This window comes from Gossypium hirsutum, chromosome A08 (genome assembly GCF_007990345.1).
Source record: "Gossypium hirsutum isolate 1008001.06 chromosome A08, Gossypium_hirsutum_v2.1, whole genome shotgun sequence".
NCBI classification, from domain to species: domain Eukaryota; kingdom Viridiplantae; phylum Streptophyta; class Magnoliopsida; order Malvales; family Malvaceae; genus Gossypium; species Gossypium hirsutum.
Genome location: NC_053431.1, coordinates 122928038 through 122948138, shown reverse-complemented (window position 1 = coordinate 122948138; position 20101 = coordinate 122928038). Strand labels below are relative to the sequence as shown.

The 20101-nt window shown below is 31.8% G+C and overlaps 3 protein-coding genes and 1 pseudogene across 3 annotated transcripts; all 4 read left to right on the top strand.

Moving 5' to 3' along the window:
• The first annotated feature begins 1444 nt into the window (after positions 1–1444).
• Positions 1445–4199, top strand: LOC107894809 (probable aldo-keto reductase 1). The gene is made up of 7 exons (XM_016820023.2): positions 1445–1682; positions 1775–1939; positions 2158–2361; positions 2473–2645; positions 2858–2948; positions 3241–3394; positions 3741–4199. The coding sequence occupies exons 1-7, from the start codon at positions 1635–1637 to the stop codon at positions 3923–3925; spliced, it is 1020 nt and encodes a 339-aa protein (XP_016675512.1). The 5' UTR covers positions 1445–1634; the 3' UTR covers positions 3926–4199.
• Positions 4200–4478: 279 nt separating this feature from the next.
• LOC107958188 (GDSL esterase/lipase At4g10955-like) lies at positions 4479–6103 on the top strand (annotated as a pseudogene).
• A 4415-nt stretch (positions 6104–10518) lies between these two features.
• Positions 10519–13247, top strand: LOC107894822 (probable aldo-keto reductase 1). The gene is given in 8 exon segments (XM_016820028.2): positions 10519–10742; positions 10834–10998; positions 11218–11421; positions 11533–11705; positions 11916–12006; positions 12299–12452; positions 12820–12885; positions 12888–13247. Coding segments are annotated over 8 exon segments (1017 nt in total). The 5' UTR covers positions 10519–10694; the 3' UTR covers positions 13004–13247.
• A 5304-nt stretch (positions 13248–18551) lies between these two features.
• Positions 18552–19505, top strand: LOC121205096 (perakine reductase-like). Its single transcript, XM_041076024.1, has 3 exons — positions 18552–18728; positions 19005–19114; positions 19373–19505. Exons 1-3 carry the CDS (start codon positions 18552–18554, stop codon positions 19503–19505), a joined length of 420 nt encoding a protein of 139 aa, XP_040931958.1.
• Positions 19506–20101: the final 596 nt, after the last annotated feature.

Genomic DNA, 20101 nt, shown 5'->3' with positions numbered 1-20101 from the left:
ACAAGAGATGATTTTCTAAGAACTAAAAGTCTCTATTTATATACATAGGGTTTACTAAAAATAGGCTAAAGCTAAATTAATAAAATAACATAATAAATAATAAATAATAAAATAACATAAAATAATATCTCCTATTTTTAGCTTTTTACAAAGTCAAAATTGATGTTAAATCCTTAGCTTTCTCATCTTTATGATTTGGCCCCAACTCAACGATTTGTCTTTCAATTTGACCTTTTTGCTCGTTTTTGATCAATTGCATCACTGGCAAGATTAATCCATAAAAACACCAATTAAGCAGGGATTAATTCAGAAATAAGCCAAATTAAACACAAGAATCATGTAAATTAACATGTTTATCAGAAAATTAAGGTTTAGATCTAGACTAAATAGATTATGATCAACTTTAGTAGTACCGGTAAAAAATAATTTGCGGCTAAGATAAAAATATACTTGATGCCCAAATCAACCCAATAGATTTGTTCTTAATAATTTCTCTCAACTTGTGTACAAGAATATAGCTAATGAAGACTTAAAAAAACTTAGATTAAATTAATACTTAAAATAAAGCAAGAAAAAATAACTATAAAATTCGACTTTAAATTATGTCCATTTCTTACTTAAATATTTATTGATTTTTATAAAAAAAATATAAACAATATTAGTAGAGAAGTTGGCTGAAAAGCATGGATGTACACCGGCACAACTTGCACTTGCCTGGGTTCTTCATCAAGGGGATGATGTTTCTCCTATTCCCGGTAAGTCCCATTCAATCACTTTCAACTCGGAATCCCAGTAGCTGTAACGCAGCTTGGGTCTAAATAGTTCAATTATTGTCGATTTCCCAGTAGCTGCTCAAAGGAAAAGGCTTGGCTTGCTTTTCAGCACTGAAAGCTACAGTAGCAGACAAGTTGATCAGATTTAACAAAATGGTTCTACGCTATACCAATAAAAACGTATTTTTCTTTTAATTTGTAAAATACGTGTTTTGCTTGTTATAAAAATTTTATAATTTTTTTTACATAATTACAATTTTTAAAAATATTTTTATAATTTAAAAAAAATAATGAATTTTTAGGATTTTTTTATATTTTAAATTTTTTATTTTTTTCTTATTAAAAACGTTGTAAAAGTATCAAATTAAATATCTTAGCTATAGTTTAATGATCAAATTAGATATTCACCTTTAAATTAATGTACCCCACCTCACTTTTCTTATTAATAGATGAGTGATCGAAATGTTATAAGTAGATAACTTTAGGGATAAAAATGTAACTTTTCATAGTTCAGAGGCAAAAAAAATTTCACCCTAGTTTAGTGACTATTTTTATAATTTACCTTAAAATAACACAAATATCAAATTAGAAAAAAAAATCAAACTTAGGTACCAAATGATATATTTAACCAATTTAAACAGTGTCAAACGTGTCTGAAAAAGAGCTGTATCCACTCATTCAATTGAGGCATATGGGATGACATACTTAATGACGTAAGAATGTTGACAAAGCTGAGAACAAGATAAGATACTGGATAAAGACCTCAAAATTTTCTATTTAATGTAAGTTTTGAGAGGTTCAGTAATCAGAGAAGCCTTTGTTTATAGCACACAAAGAAGAAGAAGAAAAAGGAAACAAAAGATGGCAATTGAGATTCCTAGAGTGAAACTTGGAACTCAAGGATTTGAGGTTTGAGATTTTGTTTCCTACTAGTTTATATTAGTTAAGAAAATGGCGTTTTCTTTTGGGGGGTAAAATCTATTATTTTTTGGTTGCTGCAGGTTTCAAAGCTGGGATTTGGGTGCATGAGTCTTACAGGTCACGATCATTCAGTGTCAGATGAAGATGGCATAGCCATCATTAAGCATGCAGTCGAAAGAGGAGTCACTCACATCGATACAGCCGACCTCTATGGACCCAAAACTAACGAAATTCTGGTCGGAAAGGTATCCTTTCGTCATCTCTTCAAGTTGAATCACATTGAAACTGAGAGCGATTCTTTCATGTTCTCAATTTCCAACACTCTTGTTTCTATTACATGTTCGAAGATATGCGTGAGAGATGGATTTTTTTAGTTTATCAAATCGATGTGATTTAATGTTTTCGTTCTTATTCTTGGCTCGTTAAAGGAATATGGGAAACCAACATCATTTCTTTTTTGCAGGCATTGAAGCATCTGCCACGAGAGAAGGTACAGTTGGCTACAAAATTCGGTGTTGAAAGCATGGGTCCAGATGGTCCGGTTATCAATGGCACTCCTGAATTTGTTCGTTCTTCACTTGAGGCTAGCCTTCAACGCCTCGATGTGGATTATATTGATCTTTACTATATAATCAGAGTTGACCGCAAGACTCCTATAGAAGATACTGTAAGCATTGCTGCATTAAAGACCCTATTTTGTCTTTCTTTATCACAAATACGATTTTATTTTGTTTATGGGAAAATTAAGCATAATTTATATTTATTTCATGTATGATAGATGGAAGAACTGAAGAAGTTGGTGGAAGAGGGAAAAATAAAGTACATTGGTATATCTGAAGCTAGCCCCGAAACTATAAGGAGGGCACACGCTGTTCATCCTCTTACTGCCGTACAACTTGAGTGGTCGCTTTGGACTCGTGATGTTGAGGAAGAACTAATTCCCCTTTGCAGGTTTGTTCTTCTATCTTCAATCATCGTTAACTTTTTTTTTATTCGAATATAGATATATTCAAATTTTTATATATTTGGAGGGATATAAATATACCCTTTTGCTCAAATATATTGAAATTCACTTATTGATTGTCTTTTCTCAAGTTATCAACTGTTTTAACTCCTTCAACTGCTGTGAGGTTATGCCTGCCTAAATGTGTTCAACAATACAGGGAACTCGGAATTGGGATTGTTGCATATAGTCCCCTTGGTCATGGTTTCTTTGCCGGTAAAGCAAAGGAGGATACCTCTAATAGTTCTCTGGTATGGAAACTCACTTTATATGGCTTTAACCTATACTTAATCTATGTTATATGGGTTCAGGAGTAAGTGTTGGATACAGATATGTGTCCGGCATGAATATATTCAGTTTTTTTTTAAGTTTCATTTTCATTTATTTGAAGGATGTTACTCTCATACTTATATCCAATTATGTGTCAGAGACATGTTGGATATGAGTAATTAAAGAAAATGAAGAGTTCGGATAACATAGTAACATGCTTCTAAGTTGTAAAAAACAGATCGGTTGACTCATTACAAACATTTATTTTTTAAGGAAGTGTACCCAAGGTTTCAAGGAGAAAACTTGGAGCAAAATAGGATCCTATATTCGAAAGTAGAGAAGTTGGCTGAAAAGCATGGATGTACACCGGCACAACTTGCACTTGCCTGGGTTCTTCACCAAGGGGATGATGTTTCTCCTATTCCCGGTAAGTCCCATTCAATCACTTTCAACTCGGAATCCGAGGTGATACAATATAAGTGAACTCTTATATTTTTTGAAGTTTTTCATATATTTGGAGGATTGTTTCAATACTCATGTCAAAATATGTTGGGTATTAGACACGGATACTCGAAGAAAAAACAGTCAGAGTAAGTTAGTATCCTGCAGAAATAGCATAGACTTTTCTAGCATATTCCTCCAGATATATGTAAAACCTTAGGAAAATGAACATATCCGTGTTGGACACTCAGATACAAGTTCCTGTACCAACGGCCAGTTTGCATTGAGATTTAAAACCAAAGCTTTTGACACATTGTTTTCACTTCTTACAGGAACAACCAAGATTAAAAATCTAGACAGCAACATTGAATCAGTGAAAGTAAAGCTGACAAAAGAAGATTTGAAAGAAATTTCAGATGCGATCCCAATCCATGAGGTTGCAGGGGGTACTTATCCTGAAGGTTTAAAGCAATTCACTTGGAAATATGGCAATACACCACCAAAGAAGAGGACCTAGGTTTAGAAGCAAAGTTTCATGGGTGTTGGGATGAATGGATTTCCCAGGAAACTGCAGCCATTGAAAGATTGATGAGTTACTAAAGCTTTGGATTGTCATTAATGGAGGGTTCAGTATTTATGATGTTGTTGTGTCATATTTTGTATCGTGTTCTTTTTAGTTGTTTGAAAGAATCAAGTAGTGTAAGTGTTTACTTGGACGAATAGAGTTGTAGCTATTGTTTAATCAATGTATGTTTTTATTGTTCTAATATAGTTCTTCATCTCTTCTTTTCTCTCGTTTGAATTGACTAACATACTACTAAAACAAGTTACTTATAGCCCAATATAGTCATTTTCATTCATTAATTCGTTTAATGATGAAATTAAATATTAACCCTTAAATTAATATATACAATTTCACTTTTTTATTAACATACGAATGATCGAAATATTATAACTAGATAATTTTAATAAAAAAATATAACTTTTCAGAATTCAGAGATAATAAAAAAATTCACCTCAATTTAATAACCATTTTTATAATTTATCTTAAAATAACTCAAATATAAATTCTAAAAAAACTAAATATATATTCAACCATATGATTTAAACCGTGTCTGAAAAAGAGCTTTATCCACTATTATGGGATGACATACTTAATGACGTAAGAATGTTGACAAAGCTGAGACCAAGAGAAGATACTGGATAATCAAGATTTTCTATTTAAGAGCTCCCAGACCAAGCTCCGCGGGTCCATTCGCCAGCGCTGTCACATCACTGACCACAGTCACCATTGCACAACCTGTTTTAACCACCATATAGCCTGAAACCCACATCACCCAAAGCCCTCGTACCCACGTCAATAGTTTCCAGTGCTATAATATATGTCTCGTGGAAGAGAACCTTTTAGTCTTGTGGGACCCAAAAACCTTACCACCATTGATAGGAACGACGACAGCCATCGAAGATCCTTATCAGCCAGCTTGGTCAAGGGTGTTTCCGAGCGGGAACGTGACCGACAAGTGGAATTACGTGGAGGCTCTGAGACACTTGCGCCACAATGGTGGGAGTTTTTCAACTTCAAGTTAGTGAATGAGCTCGTCCATGAGGATGATGAAAGCATCTTTGGTGCCATTCTTGAATATGTGTTTCCTTCGGCAACTAATCCAGGCCCTGGATACGTGATCGCCTTTCGAGGTACCCTATTCAAACGAGAAACTTGGAAAAGGGATCTTGAGTCGGATTTCGCAATAATCCTATACACTTCATCAAACTAGTCGTGTTCGGACCGCCATGAAATATGTTGAAGATAGGGTGTCAAAGGCTGGTTCTTCAAAGGTATGGTTACCTGGTCATTCCCTAGGGGCAGCCATCGCAATGCTTGCTGGAAAGAATACGGTGAAAAGAGGCAAATTCTTGTAAAGTTTTTTGTTTAATCCGCCATATGCATCTTTCCCAATTGAGACAATCTTCAAAGACAATAAGAATGTGATACGTGGACTTCAACTGACAATCACTGTTATCAAAGGCGGCGTTGTCCTTGCTCTGGGATATAGTGGTGATGAAGATTCATTTGCTGCAATATCAGGGTGGAACCCATGTTTGTTTGTGAATAGTAGAGACTTCACATGTCAAGGAGATATTGAACATTTCAAGAAGAGAAGAAAGAGCGACGACGTTGGAGTTTGGGGACTAATAAGCCATCATTCACTAAGAAATATAGTGATCAAAGAACTGAAAATAATGGATGTTGCAATTTCGGAGCCGCTTCAGTTGCTTCCTTCGGCAAATCTTATAGAGAATCTCAGTCCTCCCGAAGAAAGCATTTCACCTCATAAACTTCGCCATTGGTGGAAGCCTGATCTGAACTCGCGTTGTACTGTTTATAACTACGAATAGTTTGTTGCTTTCATGGCTGCTGCTTCACTGCCTTCTTGGTAATATATTGATATTATCACGGGGCATACGATTATCATTACCAGCTCTGCAAAAAAGTTGATAATAAATTGAGGCATTGTTTGAGCCTTAGTGTGTGCTTACCTCATTGTTTGAGCCTTAGTGTGGGCTTCCATTTGCTTGGTTTGTAATAAATCCTAAAAAATTTCATAGAATTTGAGGGTTTGTTTGAGCCTTAGGGTGTCCTGCACTTGCTTGGCTTGCAGTATGATTGTACAATATTAATGGAAATAATGATGAAAATCCTTTTCAATACTATTTGATTCAAAATTCCGTTTAAATTCACATTGTCCTGATTGTTATAATAAAAATAATGTCATACCTCAGTTAACATCCGCTTAATTATTTATATATTAAAATTTAAAATAAAATAAAAAAATAAGTTTATATTTTATATTTTTTACAATTAATTTTAAATAATTTATAAAAATTATTGCTTTAGCTTCAAATCAATTGGCACCACTGCTGTTGCAACAGTCAAAAGGATTTGAGTGTACTTAAGTATTTATTATCCTCTTATTTATGAATGTTAGGAGTTTTTGATTTAAGTATTGTAAATTTTCTTGAAAATTTGAGGTGCTTATCCCTGTGATTTACTCATTATAGTATAGTTCTTGCCACACTTCGCATTGGAATAAATTAATTTTTGGAGCAAATTATGGAATAAAATTTAAAAGTCAAAACATGTTCTAAGTGCTTATACTCTTTATACATTTTCAATTTAATCCCAATACTTTTATTTTTTAAAATTTAATGCCTTTTCAACATGTGAAGTAAAATACATAGTTGCTGCAGTGTGCACTTCTCAAGCAATTTCGTTGAAGAATATTTTGAGCGAACTAACTCTTGCACAAGAAGTATCATGTTATTCAAGTGAAAAATAAAAAAATGGAATTGATCCCTGAGTGTCATTTTACTTTATATTTAATCAGTAAAAATATCCTTCATACCCCTCTCAATTTTGATATAATCAAACGGGTCATAATTTTCAAAAAAAATAGAATATTTTAATCTAAAACCAATTAATGATTCATCATCAATTTATAAAATTTTAATTAATATAATAGTAAATTTAATCTTACAGTTTACACAGTCTATCTATATTTAAATACATCTTTTTTATATAATTTATTCAGAATCAAAATCAAATTAACATAATATATAAACATCAAAGACTTAATTTGTTATTATATCAACCAAAATTATAAAGCAACAATAAAATTGAAAAATATTTCTACTTATTTAATTTGAGGAGTTTTTAATCCTTGAAAATTTTTTATTAGGTAAACAAGCATAATCAAATCTAAAGATCAAATAATTGGATATTTATCTCAAATTGAGCTACTTACTGACTTGGATTACAATGAGTGTTGCAAGCAATAGAGGTCTAGAAAGCTTAGAACAAGCATGCAATCAACAAGGACGGAAGAAAAACAAGATCTACTGAATCGACAACAGCAAATCAAGAACAACCACAAACAACATGGTCCCCTGTCGCCATTGAAACCCAACCACAACTTATTCCCAACAAAAGACCCGAACCTGCAGCGATCAAGAAACCAAGCTCCGATCAACTCCATACCATCGCCAGCATAAACTTACTGGTGACAACACTGATCGCCATCATCTCATTCGCCGCGGGTTTCACCACGCCCGGTGGGTACAAAAGCGATGGCCCCGAGGAAGGAATGGCGATTTTAAGCAGAAAATTGGCTTTTAGAGTGTTTGTGATAGCTAATGCGTTGGCCTTTTGCTTCTCGTCCACATCGATGTTCCTCCATTACTGCAAATCGTTTGTGGAAAAACTCGATGCCCATGCATTTTATACGTATATTACTTCGTTGTTAACGAGTTATGGATTACTGCAACGGTGATAGCTTTTGTTTCAGGCACTTATTCAGCATTGTCTGATTTTCCTGGACTTGCTAAAGCTGTTCTTTCCATTGGGTATTCATTCTTTGGGCTTCAACTTCTTGTTTATTTTAAATGAATTTAATGTTAGAACTATGTAAATGAATGAAAGCAATGTGATTTTGTTTTGTAAATAAATGCTGATAAATAAGGCTTGTTGAATGCATTGTGAATTAACACTGTGATTAATTTATTCAATGGCTAATCATGACATGATCTATGCACAAAGCCACAATCTAGAATAAAAGCAGAACCAGCAACTGGTGTTAGGCCATAACCATAGCTTGAGACACACTGGGACAGGACAGGCTTATGATCACATCCTAGGTTTATGGCATTATCATGAGAAAGAAGGGGATGTTGGTCATATTTATAGACATGATAACAAGTTAGCTACTGATTGAAAACCTGACTATGTTGACCATGAGTTGGCTTTATCATAGAATAATGAATTCTCTGTTTCAAAAAACCAAGAGCTTGGCGATAACCTGGAATTGGCTATGGTAGACAACCAGGAGAAGGGAACTGATTTTGTCCGAGATTTGCAGCACCAAATAGTATTTAGTTTCCCTCTTGTCCTTCGTACTCAAAATTCAATGATAAGTTGCACTTTCTAACAGGGTGGTAGAGTTTGCAATAGTCCTTAGTTCACATGGGAAAAAGGCTTAACGATGGTAACCAACGTTTGTGGGAGACTAGACCAATGTGTGGCGAACTTGAACTGGTGGTCTCTTTTTCCACGCTACTCAGTCCAGCACCTGGTATACCCCAGTTGGATCACTACACATTAATCATTTGTACTGAAGATTTTATTTCTCGAGCTGGACTATCCAATTCTACAAGGAATTTCAGAATGGAGGCCTCTCGAGTTATGGAGGAAAGCTGCCAAGGTGAGGTCAGAGAGGTCACGGGACCTTTCCAACGGTACCTTTCTGGAAAAAATAAAGGCTATGGGATCTAATTTAATAAGTTGGTCCCAAATGATCCGTACTAATCGAGCTAAACTCAAGAAGGATTTTTAGAGGAAATTAGAGTCATTGTCCAATCAGATCCGACTACTGCAGTACTTGAAAAGACTATAAATTAAATGTAAGCTTGCATTGTTGATGAAATTAACGAGGAAGTCTATATAGAAATGGTACTTATATTTGACAAAAGTTATATATTTTGATACCAAAAGCTAACAATGGTAACTTTTTAGTGTTTATTCCAGAACTGATACCTGAAGTTAAAGATGCCAACTTTTTAATGTTTAATCCGAATTTTAGAGTTGGATGAAAATTCGTAATTGGCTGATAATATTAGCAATTAAATTTCATCACATCGATCCTAAAACTTGAATTAAATCATATCCATCAAGTTGTATTTAAATAATTTAATGCAAAACTAAACAAATTTACAAATAATACTAAATTTAATCTATTAAGAAAATCATGAAAAATTCAAACATTAAATATTAGAAGTTATTTTTCACTAAATTAATATTAAAACCCGAATCTAGAAAATTAATATTTTTATTTTTAGATACGAAAATATATAAATTTTTTTAAATGCATGTATTATATTGGATAAAAATAACATAGATTTGGCATTAAAAAAATTTCAAACTTGAGTACGAAATGTTATATCAAACAAAAATAAATATGAGATGACATTTTTTTTTCTTGTCAAGCATATGTATCATATTGAATAAAAATAAGGGTAAACTATAAAAATGATCATTAAACTTTGGTGATTTTTTTTACTAGACTATGAAAAGTTATATTTTAGTCACTAAAGTTATCAACTTATAATATTTTGGCCTCTAATTCAAGGATTAATATCCAATTTGATCCCTAAATTATAGCTTAAACATTCAATTTAGTACTTTTATAACATTTTTAACAATAATTTCAAAAAAATAAAAATTCTAAAAATATAAAAAAATCTTAAATTATTTTGAAAATTCATCATTTATTTGAAATTATATTTTTTAAAATTATAATCATGTAAAAAATAAAACAAAAAAATATATAAATTATATAATAAACAAAATACGTATTTGCACTACGTGACCATGACTTTACGTAGAGCTGCGCGGCTGTAACGCAGCTTGGGTCTAATAGTTCAATCATTGTCGGTTTCCCTGTAGCTGCTCAAAGGAAAAGGCTTGGCTTGCTTTTCAGCACTGAAAGCTACAGTAGCAGACGAGTTGATCAGATTTAATTATATCCAAGATATTATGCAAAATGGTTTTATGCTATACCAATAAAAACGTATTTTTCTTTTAATTTGTAAAATACGTGTTTTGCTTGTTATAAAATTTTTATAATTTTTTTACATAATTACAATTTTTAAAAATATTTTCATAATTTCAAAAAATAAATAATAAATTTTTAGGATTTTTTTATTTTTTTCTTATTAAAAATGTTATAAAAATATCAAATTATATCTTAACTATAGTTTAATGATCAAATTAGATATTAATCCTTAAATTAATGTACCACACCTCACTTTTCTATTAACAGACGAGTGATAAAAATGTTATAAGTAAATAACTTTAGTGACAAAAATGTAACTTTTTATAGTTTAGAGGCAAAAAAGGAAATTTCACCCCAATTTAGTGACTATTTTTGTCATTTATCTTAAAATAACACAAATATCAAATTAGAAAAAAGATCAAACTTAGGTACCAAATGATATATTTAACCAATTTAAACAGTGTCAAACGTGTCTGAAAAAGAGCTTTATCCACTCATTCAATTGAGGCATATGGGATGACATACTTAATGACGTAAGAATGTTGACAAAGCTGAGAACAAGATAAGATACTGGATAAAGACCTCAAAATTTTCTATTTAATGTAAGTTTTGAGAGGTTCAGTAATCAGAGAAGCCTTTGTTTATAGCACACAAAGAAGAAGAAGAAAAAGGAAACAAAAGATGGCAATTGAGATTCCTAGAGTGAAACTTGGAACTCAAGGATTTGAGGTTTGAGATTTTGTTTCCTACTAGTTTATATTAGTTAAGAAAATGGCGTTTTCTTTTGGGGGGTAAAATCTATTATTTTTGGTTGCTGCAGGTTTCAAAGCTGGGATTTGGGTGCATGAGTCTTACAGGTCACGATCATTCAGTGTCAGATGAAGATGGCATAGCCATCATTAAGCATGCAGTCGAAAGAGGAGTCACTCACATCGATACAGCCGACCTCTATGGACCCAAAACTAACGAAATTCTGGTCGGAAAGGTATCCTTTCGTCATCTCTTCAAGTTGAATCACATTGAAACTGAGAGCGATTCTTTCATGTTCTCAATTTCCAACACTCTTGTTTCTATTACATGTTCGAAGATATGCGTGAGAGATGGATTTTTTTAGTTTATCAAATCGATGTGATTTAATGTTTTCGTTCTTATTCTTGGCTCGTTAAAGGAATATGGGAAACCAACATCATTTCTTTTTTTGCAGGCATTGAAGCATCTGCCACGAGAGAAGGTACAGTTGGCTACAAAATTCGGTGTTGAAAGCATGGGTCCAGATGGTCCGGTTATCAATGGCACTCCTGAATTTGTTCGTTCTTCACTTGAGGCTAGCCTTCAACGCCTCGATGTGGATTATATTGATCTTTACTATATAATCAGAGTTGACCGCAAGACTCCTATAGAAGATACTGTAAGCATTGCTGCATTAAAGACCCTATTTTGTCTTTCTTTATCACAAATACGATTTTATTTTGTTTATGGGAAAATTAAGCATAATTTATATTTATTTCATGTATGATAGATGGAAGAACTGAAGAAGTTGGTGGAAGAGGGAAAAATAAAGTACATTGGTATATCTGAAGCTAGCCCCGAAACTATAAGGAGGGCACACGCTGTTCATCCTCTTACTGCCGTACAACTTGAGTGGTCGCTTTGGACTCGTGATGTTGAGGAAGAACTAATTCCCCTTTGCAGGTTTGTTCTTCTATCTTCAATCATCGTTAACTTTTTTTTATTCGAATATAGATATATTCAAATTTTATATATTTGGAGGGATATAAATATACCCCTTTGCTCAAATATATTGAAATTCACTTATTGATTGTCTTTTCTCAAGTTATCAACTGTTTTAACTCCTTCAACTGCTGTGAGGTTATGCCTGCCTAAATGTGTTCAACAATACAGGGAACTCGGAATTGGGATTGTTGCATATAGTCCCCTTGGTCATGGTTTCTTTGCCGGTAAAGCAAAGGAGGATACCTCTAATAGTTCTCTGGTATGGAAACTCACTTTATATGGCTTTAACCTATACTTAATCTATGTTATATGGGTTCAGGAGTAAGTGTTGGATACAGATATGTGTCCGGCATGAATATATTCAGTTTTTTTTAAGTTTCATTTTCATTTATTTGAAGGATGTTACTCTCATACTTATATCCAAATATGTGTCAGAGACATGTTGGATATGAGTAATTAAAGAAAATAAAGAATTCGGATAACATAGTAACATGCTTCTAAGTTGTAAAAAAACAGATCGGTTGACTCATTACAAACATTTATTTTTTAAGGGAGTGTTCCCAAGGTTTCAAGGAGAAAACTTGGAGCAAAATAGGATCCTATATTCGAAAGTAGAGAAGTTGGCTGGAAAGCATGGATGTACACCGGCACAACTTGCACTTGCCTGGGTTCTTCATCAAGGGGATGATGTTTCTCCTATACCCGGTAAGTCCCATTCAATCACTTTCAACTTGAATTCCGAGGTGATCCAATATAAGTGAACTCTTATATTTTTTTGAAATTTTTCATATATTTGGAGAATTGTATTCAATACTCATGTCAAATATGTTGGGTATTAGACACGGATACTTGAAGAAAAAACAGTCGGAGTAAGTTAGTAACCTGCAGAAATAGCATAGAATTTTCTAGCATATTCCTCCAGATATATGTAAAACCTTAGGAAAATGAACATATCTGTGTTGGACACTCTGATACAAGTTCCAGTAACTAAGAATGGCCTGAAAAATCCTGTACCAAAGGCCAATTTATATATATAACCAAAGCTTTTGACACATTGTTTCACTTCTTACAGGAACAACCAAGATTAAAAATCTAGACAGCAACATTGAATCAGTGAAAGTAAAGCTGACAAAAGAAGATTGAAAGAAATTACAGATGCGATCCCAATCCATGAGGTTGCAGGGGGTACTTATCCTGAAGGTTTAAAGCAATTCACTTGGAAATATGGCAATACACCACCAAACAAGAGGACCTAGGTTTAGAAGCAAAGCTTCATGGTGTTGGGATGAATGGATTCCCAAGAAACTGCAGCCATTGAAAGATTGATGAGTTACTAAAGTTTGGATTGTCATTAATGGAGGGTTCAGTATTTATGATGTTGTTGTGTCATATTTTGTATCGTGTTCTTTTTAGTTGTTTGAAATAATTAAGTGTAAGTGTTTACTTGGACGAATAGAGTTGTAGCTATTGTTTAATCAATGTATGTTTTTATTGTTCTAATATAGTTCTTGATCTCTCTGTTCTCTCATTTGAATTGACTAACATAGTACTTAAACAACTTACTTATAGCACAATAAAGTCATTGTCATGCATTAGTTAAAATATTTACTTTTAATTTTTAATGAAAATATCATTTAACTTTTCTCAAGAACTTCAAAAAAAATACATTTATAAATTCTACTCAATCATTTACTTCCAATTTTAACTTTGAAAAGACTCAACTGAATTACATCACTCAATTAAAAACTATTTACTCACAGATTATTTCTTTCAAAGCTCAATTGTTAATATTTAATTTGGTTTTGTAACCTTATCTTCTCTCATAAAGTGAAAGTTTTATAATACAAGCAAATAAATTCTTTTCTAAGTAAATCCTTGAATTTGAAAATTATTCTTGAAATTTAAATTTTTCTATCAAAGTTAGTCCTTAATATTTGTTTTAAAAAATCATATCTTAATTTAAGAACAATTAAATTCAAATATTAACTTAGAAAAAAATTCAGACTTAAATGTAAGTGTAATTACTAATTTAAAGATTAATTTGATTAGGAAAATAGTTCAAATCGCAATATAAAACAATTAGAAAGTTGAGACCCTAAATTCAAAAAGAGAACAATGACGAATTCAAATTTGGGGTTTGAGTTTTTTAAGATAAGTTTATTAGAGAGTTTAGTTGGTTTGGGAAGTTGTCGAAATGATGCAAATATATAATATATGGTTGAGCACCTCTTGCGTATGTTAAGGACTTACATGTGGTATACTCTCACTAACCTTTATTGGCTTAAACTTCTGTCTATTATTAAATCCGTAAATTTACTTAAAAATTTAAATTTATAAATTATCTGAGTATAATTATTCATATTTGAATTAAGTATTATTACTCGTCAAATATTCAAATCTGCAAAAATTTAAATAGACAACATAATATAAATCAAACAAAAAATTATTTTAAATAAAATTTAAGGATAAGTAGTGTATTTATAAATTATACATGAATTTTGGCCCAACGTGCAATAGGATCGTCATTAACCAATTTAAATTAGGTCAGTTAATTGCCTATTGCCTACGACTTTAGAACTATTCTTGAGGGAAAATCTTAAAAAATTAGATTCAGACTCACACCAAAATTGAAGTTCGAGAGTATAATTAAATGTAAGAAAGATTATAGCATTCTTACAACGCCTATCTAAAGATAATCCTATAAAATTTGGTGCTAAAGATTTCTAGTTCAAATTTTCAAAATTGACTCCTATAATCCTAAATCGAAATTTAAACTGCTCAAAATTTAATATTATTAAAAAAATCAGAATATCCGAGCTAATCAATTTTAATTCTAATATAATAAAACTTTAAAATCTAATTGATGGAAGTTTAAATTCTAACCTATAAGAATTGATAGAAAATTAAAATTCTAACCTCTATAGCATAGGATCTAAGTAAAGAAAGAGAAATCTAACCTATTTGAATGTTAAGACTTAAATTAGAAATATAAATTGAATCCTAACATCTAGGGGCTGGAGAGCCCCAGGCTCGAAAAATAAAAAATTTTCTATTTAGGTCATTTATAATTTTAGTATTTTAAATTAGAAAATGTAAAATTACACTTTGACTTCCTAAAATAATAAAATTTGATTTAATCATTAACAATATAAATATATAGACTATTAAAATGGTGAAATTACATTTTACTATCGTAAAAATTACAATTTAATTTTGACCTCCTAAAAAAATTTTTGACTTCACCCTGCTAATATCTAAATTAGATTCTAACCTATTTAAATCCTAAGATCTAAATTAATCCTAAGATTTAAATTAGAAAAACAAACTTCTAACCTCTTTGAACATCTAAATTAGAAAAATAAAACTTTAACCTATTAAATCCTAAGATTTATTTTTTTAAAAGGTATATTATTTGAATCTCAAGATCTAGGTCAAAGAATTCTAAATATAATCTAACATAACCTAAAAGAAATCTCAAAATTCAAGTAAAAGAAGAAACATAACATATACCAAAATAATCATAATCATAAATATTTTTAATATATAAAGTCAGTGGACTAATCCGGTAATTTTCCAGCCGAAATTGCAATATTGAAAAACGAAGCAAAAATCACAAGGACCAAAATTGTTGTTTTAAAATGCGGAAATCCTAAAAATAAAAAACAGAACGGAAGGACTTATTAACAAATATACCAACCAAAAGGCTCAATATATATACTAATCATTATTTCTGCCGAAAACCAAACACCTTACTTTTCTCTAAAGATGCGGCTGCCCCTGTTGATTGCTATCGGCCGGCTCCACTGCCGGAGATCCCAAAATTTTCGAGTTCTGACGGCCGAGTAACCTGACAGTGGCCGAAAAAAATTGGAAGGAAATCTTTTCTTTCGACCAAAAAACTTTAAACCCTTTATTTCTTTAAGAACTCATTTTATTCGGTTTTGTTTTGATAAATTTGATTGGAGGCTTGGATTGACGCCTCGGACCGGAATCGTAGAACTGACGTGATCCTTCATCGAAGTCACCTTCAACCTTACATGCAACCAGAAGATGCATTTAATTGGAGGTTTACTAGAATGATTTAATCTTCAAAGACTCTACAATATAGATATTTAAATATGAGTCAACACATGTCTACAAAATTGTTCAAGTCCTGACTCAACAAATTTGTTTAAAAGTTTGTCAACTAATTTGATAGCAAGCGTCGGTGGTGATGAGATTTAAGGGAAAAAAAGAAGGAAAATAAAAAGAAATCACTTAGAGGCTAAGAAATAACTCTTTACACCAAGAGAAACTTCAAGATTGCAAAGATAAAAGAAAAAGAGATTCGGAGTACTCTGGCATAAATTCTATAACTATTTTTCTCTCTATATTATTTTTATTACGTTGTATTTATACAAATTTGTTTTAATTTTTTTGTGTGATTTGGTCAATTCAACACGAAATAAACTTTATTGTCTTGAAACAACGATGGATCATATTTCATAGTTAATTAATTAATTTTCTCGTTGATTGTTTCAATTTTTTAATTATTTATTCAGTCATGTGCTTATATGATTACTTGTCTAGCCAACAAAATTTAAATTTAGACTAAATGGATTATGATCAATTTTAATAGTGTCGTTATAAATTAATTTGCGACTAAGATAAAAATACTTAATGCCCTAATCAACCCAATAAATTTGTTCTTAGTAGTTTCTCCCAACTTACCTAGCACAAAAATATAGTTAACGAAGACTTAAAAATCCTTAGATTAAATTAATACTTCAAAAAAAAAAGCAAGAAAAATTAACTATAAAATTTGACTTTAAATTATATCCATTTCTCACTTAAATATTTATTGATTTTTATAAAAAATATATAAAAATTATGAATTTAGTTTCATTTTATCGCAAAAAGTATGAGACATATAATAAAAATGTATCACATGTTTTGTTTTTATTGACTAATATCATATTTAAAAATAAATAAGACAATATTAATAATTTAAATATCAACTTTGACAAAAAACATTTTAAATAGTTAAAGTAAAAAATAAAAATAAAATAATTTAAGCAATAATTTTACATTTAATTTAAAAAATCCGAACAACTTATTTCGTCTTATGTTCTTTATCACAGCTTTGAGTATTTATTAATTTTGAAACATTTGTATTTTATATATTCAAAAAATTGATATTCTAAAATTCTCTAGATATTTGAACTTTTTTTTTAATATACCGATATAAACATGTGAAAAAAGTTGACAAAAAGGAAAAATGGTTGCTTTATAAAATAAAATGAGTTATAGCAATATTGGTTAAATTCAGCTATTAGTCCCTATATTTTACAAGTTAGGTTTAATTCTATTTAATTTGGTATTTTTAGACCTTGTACCTTTAAATTTTAATGTTTTGTCCCACCAAACTAAACCGTTAAATTCATAAGTTAGATTTTACTATTTCTAAAATTGATACTATAAACATATTGTCATATATGTGATGTCATGTCAACTTATATTCTACGTCTAATAATTAAATTTAACCAATAAATTTACTGCTATAATTGAGTCATAACTAAAATTCAAACTCAAAAAATATAAAATTAAAATTGATTAAATTAACAACATTGCAAATAGATATACTAATAGCAGAATTTTACCAGCAAATGAATGTTTCAGTAAAAACATTGACTTTCTAGAAAAGACAAGAACCTTGAAAAAAAATGAATGAAAGGAGGTATTCGGCCCTTTCTCAGGATGTTTATCTGATTATTGATTAACAACATGACATGATTTACTTATTGTATATATCTTTGACCAATTCTTTGCCTTTTTTTTTGGATAAAGAAAAATGCTTGCCTCTTTGTGATGATGATTATTATTAGTTTTTTCTCTAGTAGACTAAACGATACATACGGGCTGACACCATAATGATGTAATCAAATGTGACAAGCTAGAACAAGTTCTGGGTAAAGGCCTCAAGATCTTCTATTTAACGGTAGTTTGAGCTGTTCGTAATCAGAGAAGCCTTTGTTTGTAGAACACCAAGAAGAAGAAGAGAAGAAAAAAGGGAACAAAAAATGGCAATTCAGATTCCTAGAGTGAAACTTGGAACTCAAGGATTGAGGTTGAGATTGGTTTCTTTCTAGTTATATTATTAGTTAAGAAAATGCTTTTTCTTCGGGGGTAAAACTAAAATCCATTGTTTTTGCTTACAGGTTTCAAGCTGGGATTTGGGTGTATGGGTCTTTCAGGTCACAATAATTCAGTGTCAGATGAAGCTGGCATAGCCATCATTAAGCACGCATTCGAAAGAGGAATCACTCATTTCGATACAGCCGACATGTATGGACCCAAAACTAACGAATTCTGGTTGGAAAGGTAACATCCTTTGTTTGATCAACTCTTCAAGTTGAATTACATGACTGTGAGGGATCCTTTCACTCTCACAATGTCCCACACTTTTGTGTCAATTACATGTTCGAAGATATGCGCGAGAGATGGCTTTTTTTAGTTTATGAAATCGATATGATTTGAAGGAATCTGGGAACCTTTTGCAGGCATTGAAGCATTTGCCACGAGAGAAGGTACAGTTGGCTACAAAATTCGGTGTTGAAAGCATGGTCCAGGTGGTCCGGTTATCAATGGCACTCCTGAATTTGTTCGTTCTCACTGAGCTAGCCTTCAACGCTTGATGTGGATTATATTGATCTTACTATATAATCAGAGTTGACCACAAACTCCTATAGAAGATACCGTAAGCATTGCTGCATTAAAACCCTGTATTTGTTATGGAAAATTAAGCGTAATTTATATTATTCATGTATGATAGATGGAAGAACTGAAAAGTTGGTGGAAGAGGGAAAAATAAAGTACATTGGTATATCTGAAGCTAGCCCCGAAACTATAAGGAGGGCACACGCTGTTCATCCTCTTACTGCAGTACAACTGAGTGGTCGCTCTGGACTCGTGATTGAGGAAGAAATAATTCCCCCTTTGCAGGTTTATCTTCTATCTTGATCATCATAACTTTTTTTCTTAAGTCACTTAAATGTTATTTGGATTTGAATGAGTACAAGTAAGATATTCAAAATTTTATATATTTGGGGTATAAAAATACCCTTTTTTCATATAGATTGAAATTGATTATGATAGTCTTCTTCATTGGGAAGTTAAAATGTTTTTTGAGTACTCTGAGACTCAATAACTCATGCATCAACAGTTTTAACTCTTTCAACTGCTGTGGATTAACCTACTTCAATGTGTTCAACAATGCAGGAACTGGAATCGGATGTTCATATAGTCCACTGGTCGTGGTTTCTTTGCGGTAGAGCGAATAAAGATACCTCTAATACGCCTGGTATGGAGACTCACATATGGCTTAATCTGTACTTAACCTATGTATACGACAAGAGTAATGTGGATAATGGATAGTGTTCGACATGATATATTTAATTTATCTAGGTTTCGTTTTCATTTATTAGAAGGATGTTACCCTTGCATTTATATCCGAATAGATGTCAGAAACATGTGGATATGAATATTAAAGAAATGAGAGTTCAGATAACATAGGACCTTAATATTTACAGTAACATGCTTCTAAGTTGTGAAAAACAGATTGACTGATTACAAACATTACTTTGAAGAGAATGTCCCAAGGTTTATGGAGAAAACTTGGAGAAAAATAGGATCCTATATTCGAAAGTAGAGAAGTTGGCTGAAAAGCATGGATGTACAGCTGCACAACTGCACTGCCTGGGTTCTTCTTCAAGGGGATGATGTGCCCTTTCCTGAGGTCACATTCAATCACTTTCAACTTGGATTCTGAGGTGATCCACTATGAGTGTCTTTTTAAAGTTTTTGATATATTTGGAGGGTTAAATTAACACTCATGTCAAAATAGCGGAATATTGGACTCGGATACTTGAAAAGAAAAGAAAAGAGTCGGAGTACTATAGTAACCTGCGAATAGCATAAGTCTATGTTGTACTCCATTTTTTCTATAAGCCTGTGTCCAATACCTATTCGCATATTTTCGGACAGATATGGGGCATACGACCTTCTAAAAATTCCCATATATGTAAAAATAGGAAATGAAAATCTGTGTTGGACACTCCGAACAAGTTCGAGTATCATAGAATGCTGAAAATTCCTGTACCAAAATGCAATTTTTATATGTTCCTTAGATTTAAGACAAAGTTTGCACTTTTTTCACTTCTTACAGGACATACCAAGATAGAAAATCTAGATAAGCAACATTGAATCAGTGAAAGGATAAAGAGACAAAAGAATTTAAAGAAATCATAGATAACGATCCAACCCCATGAGGTTGAGGAGTAATTATCCTACTTCTTTTTAAGCAATTCACTTGGAAA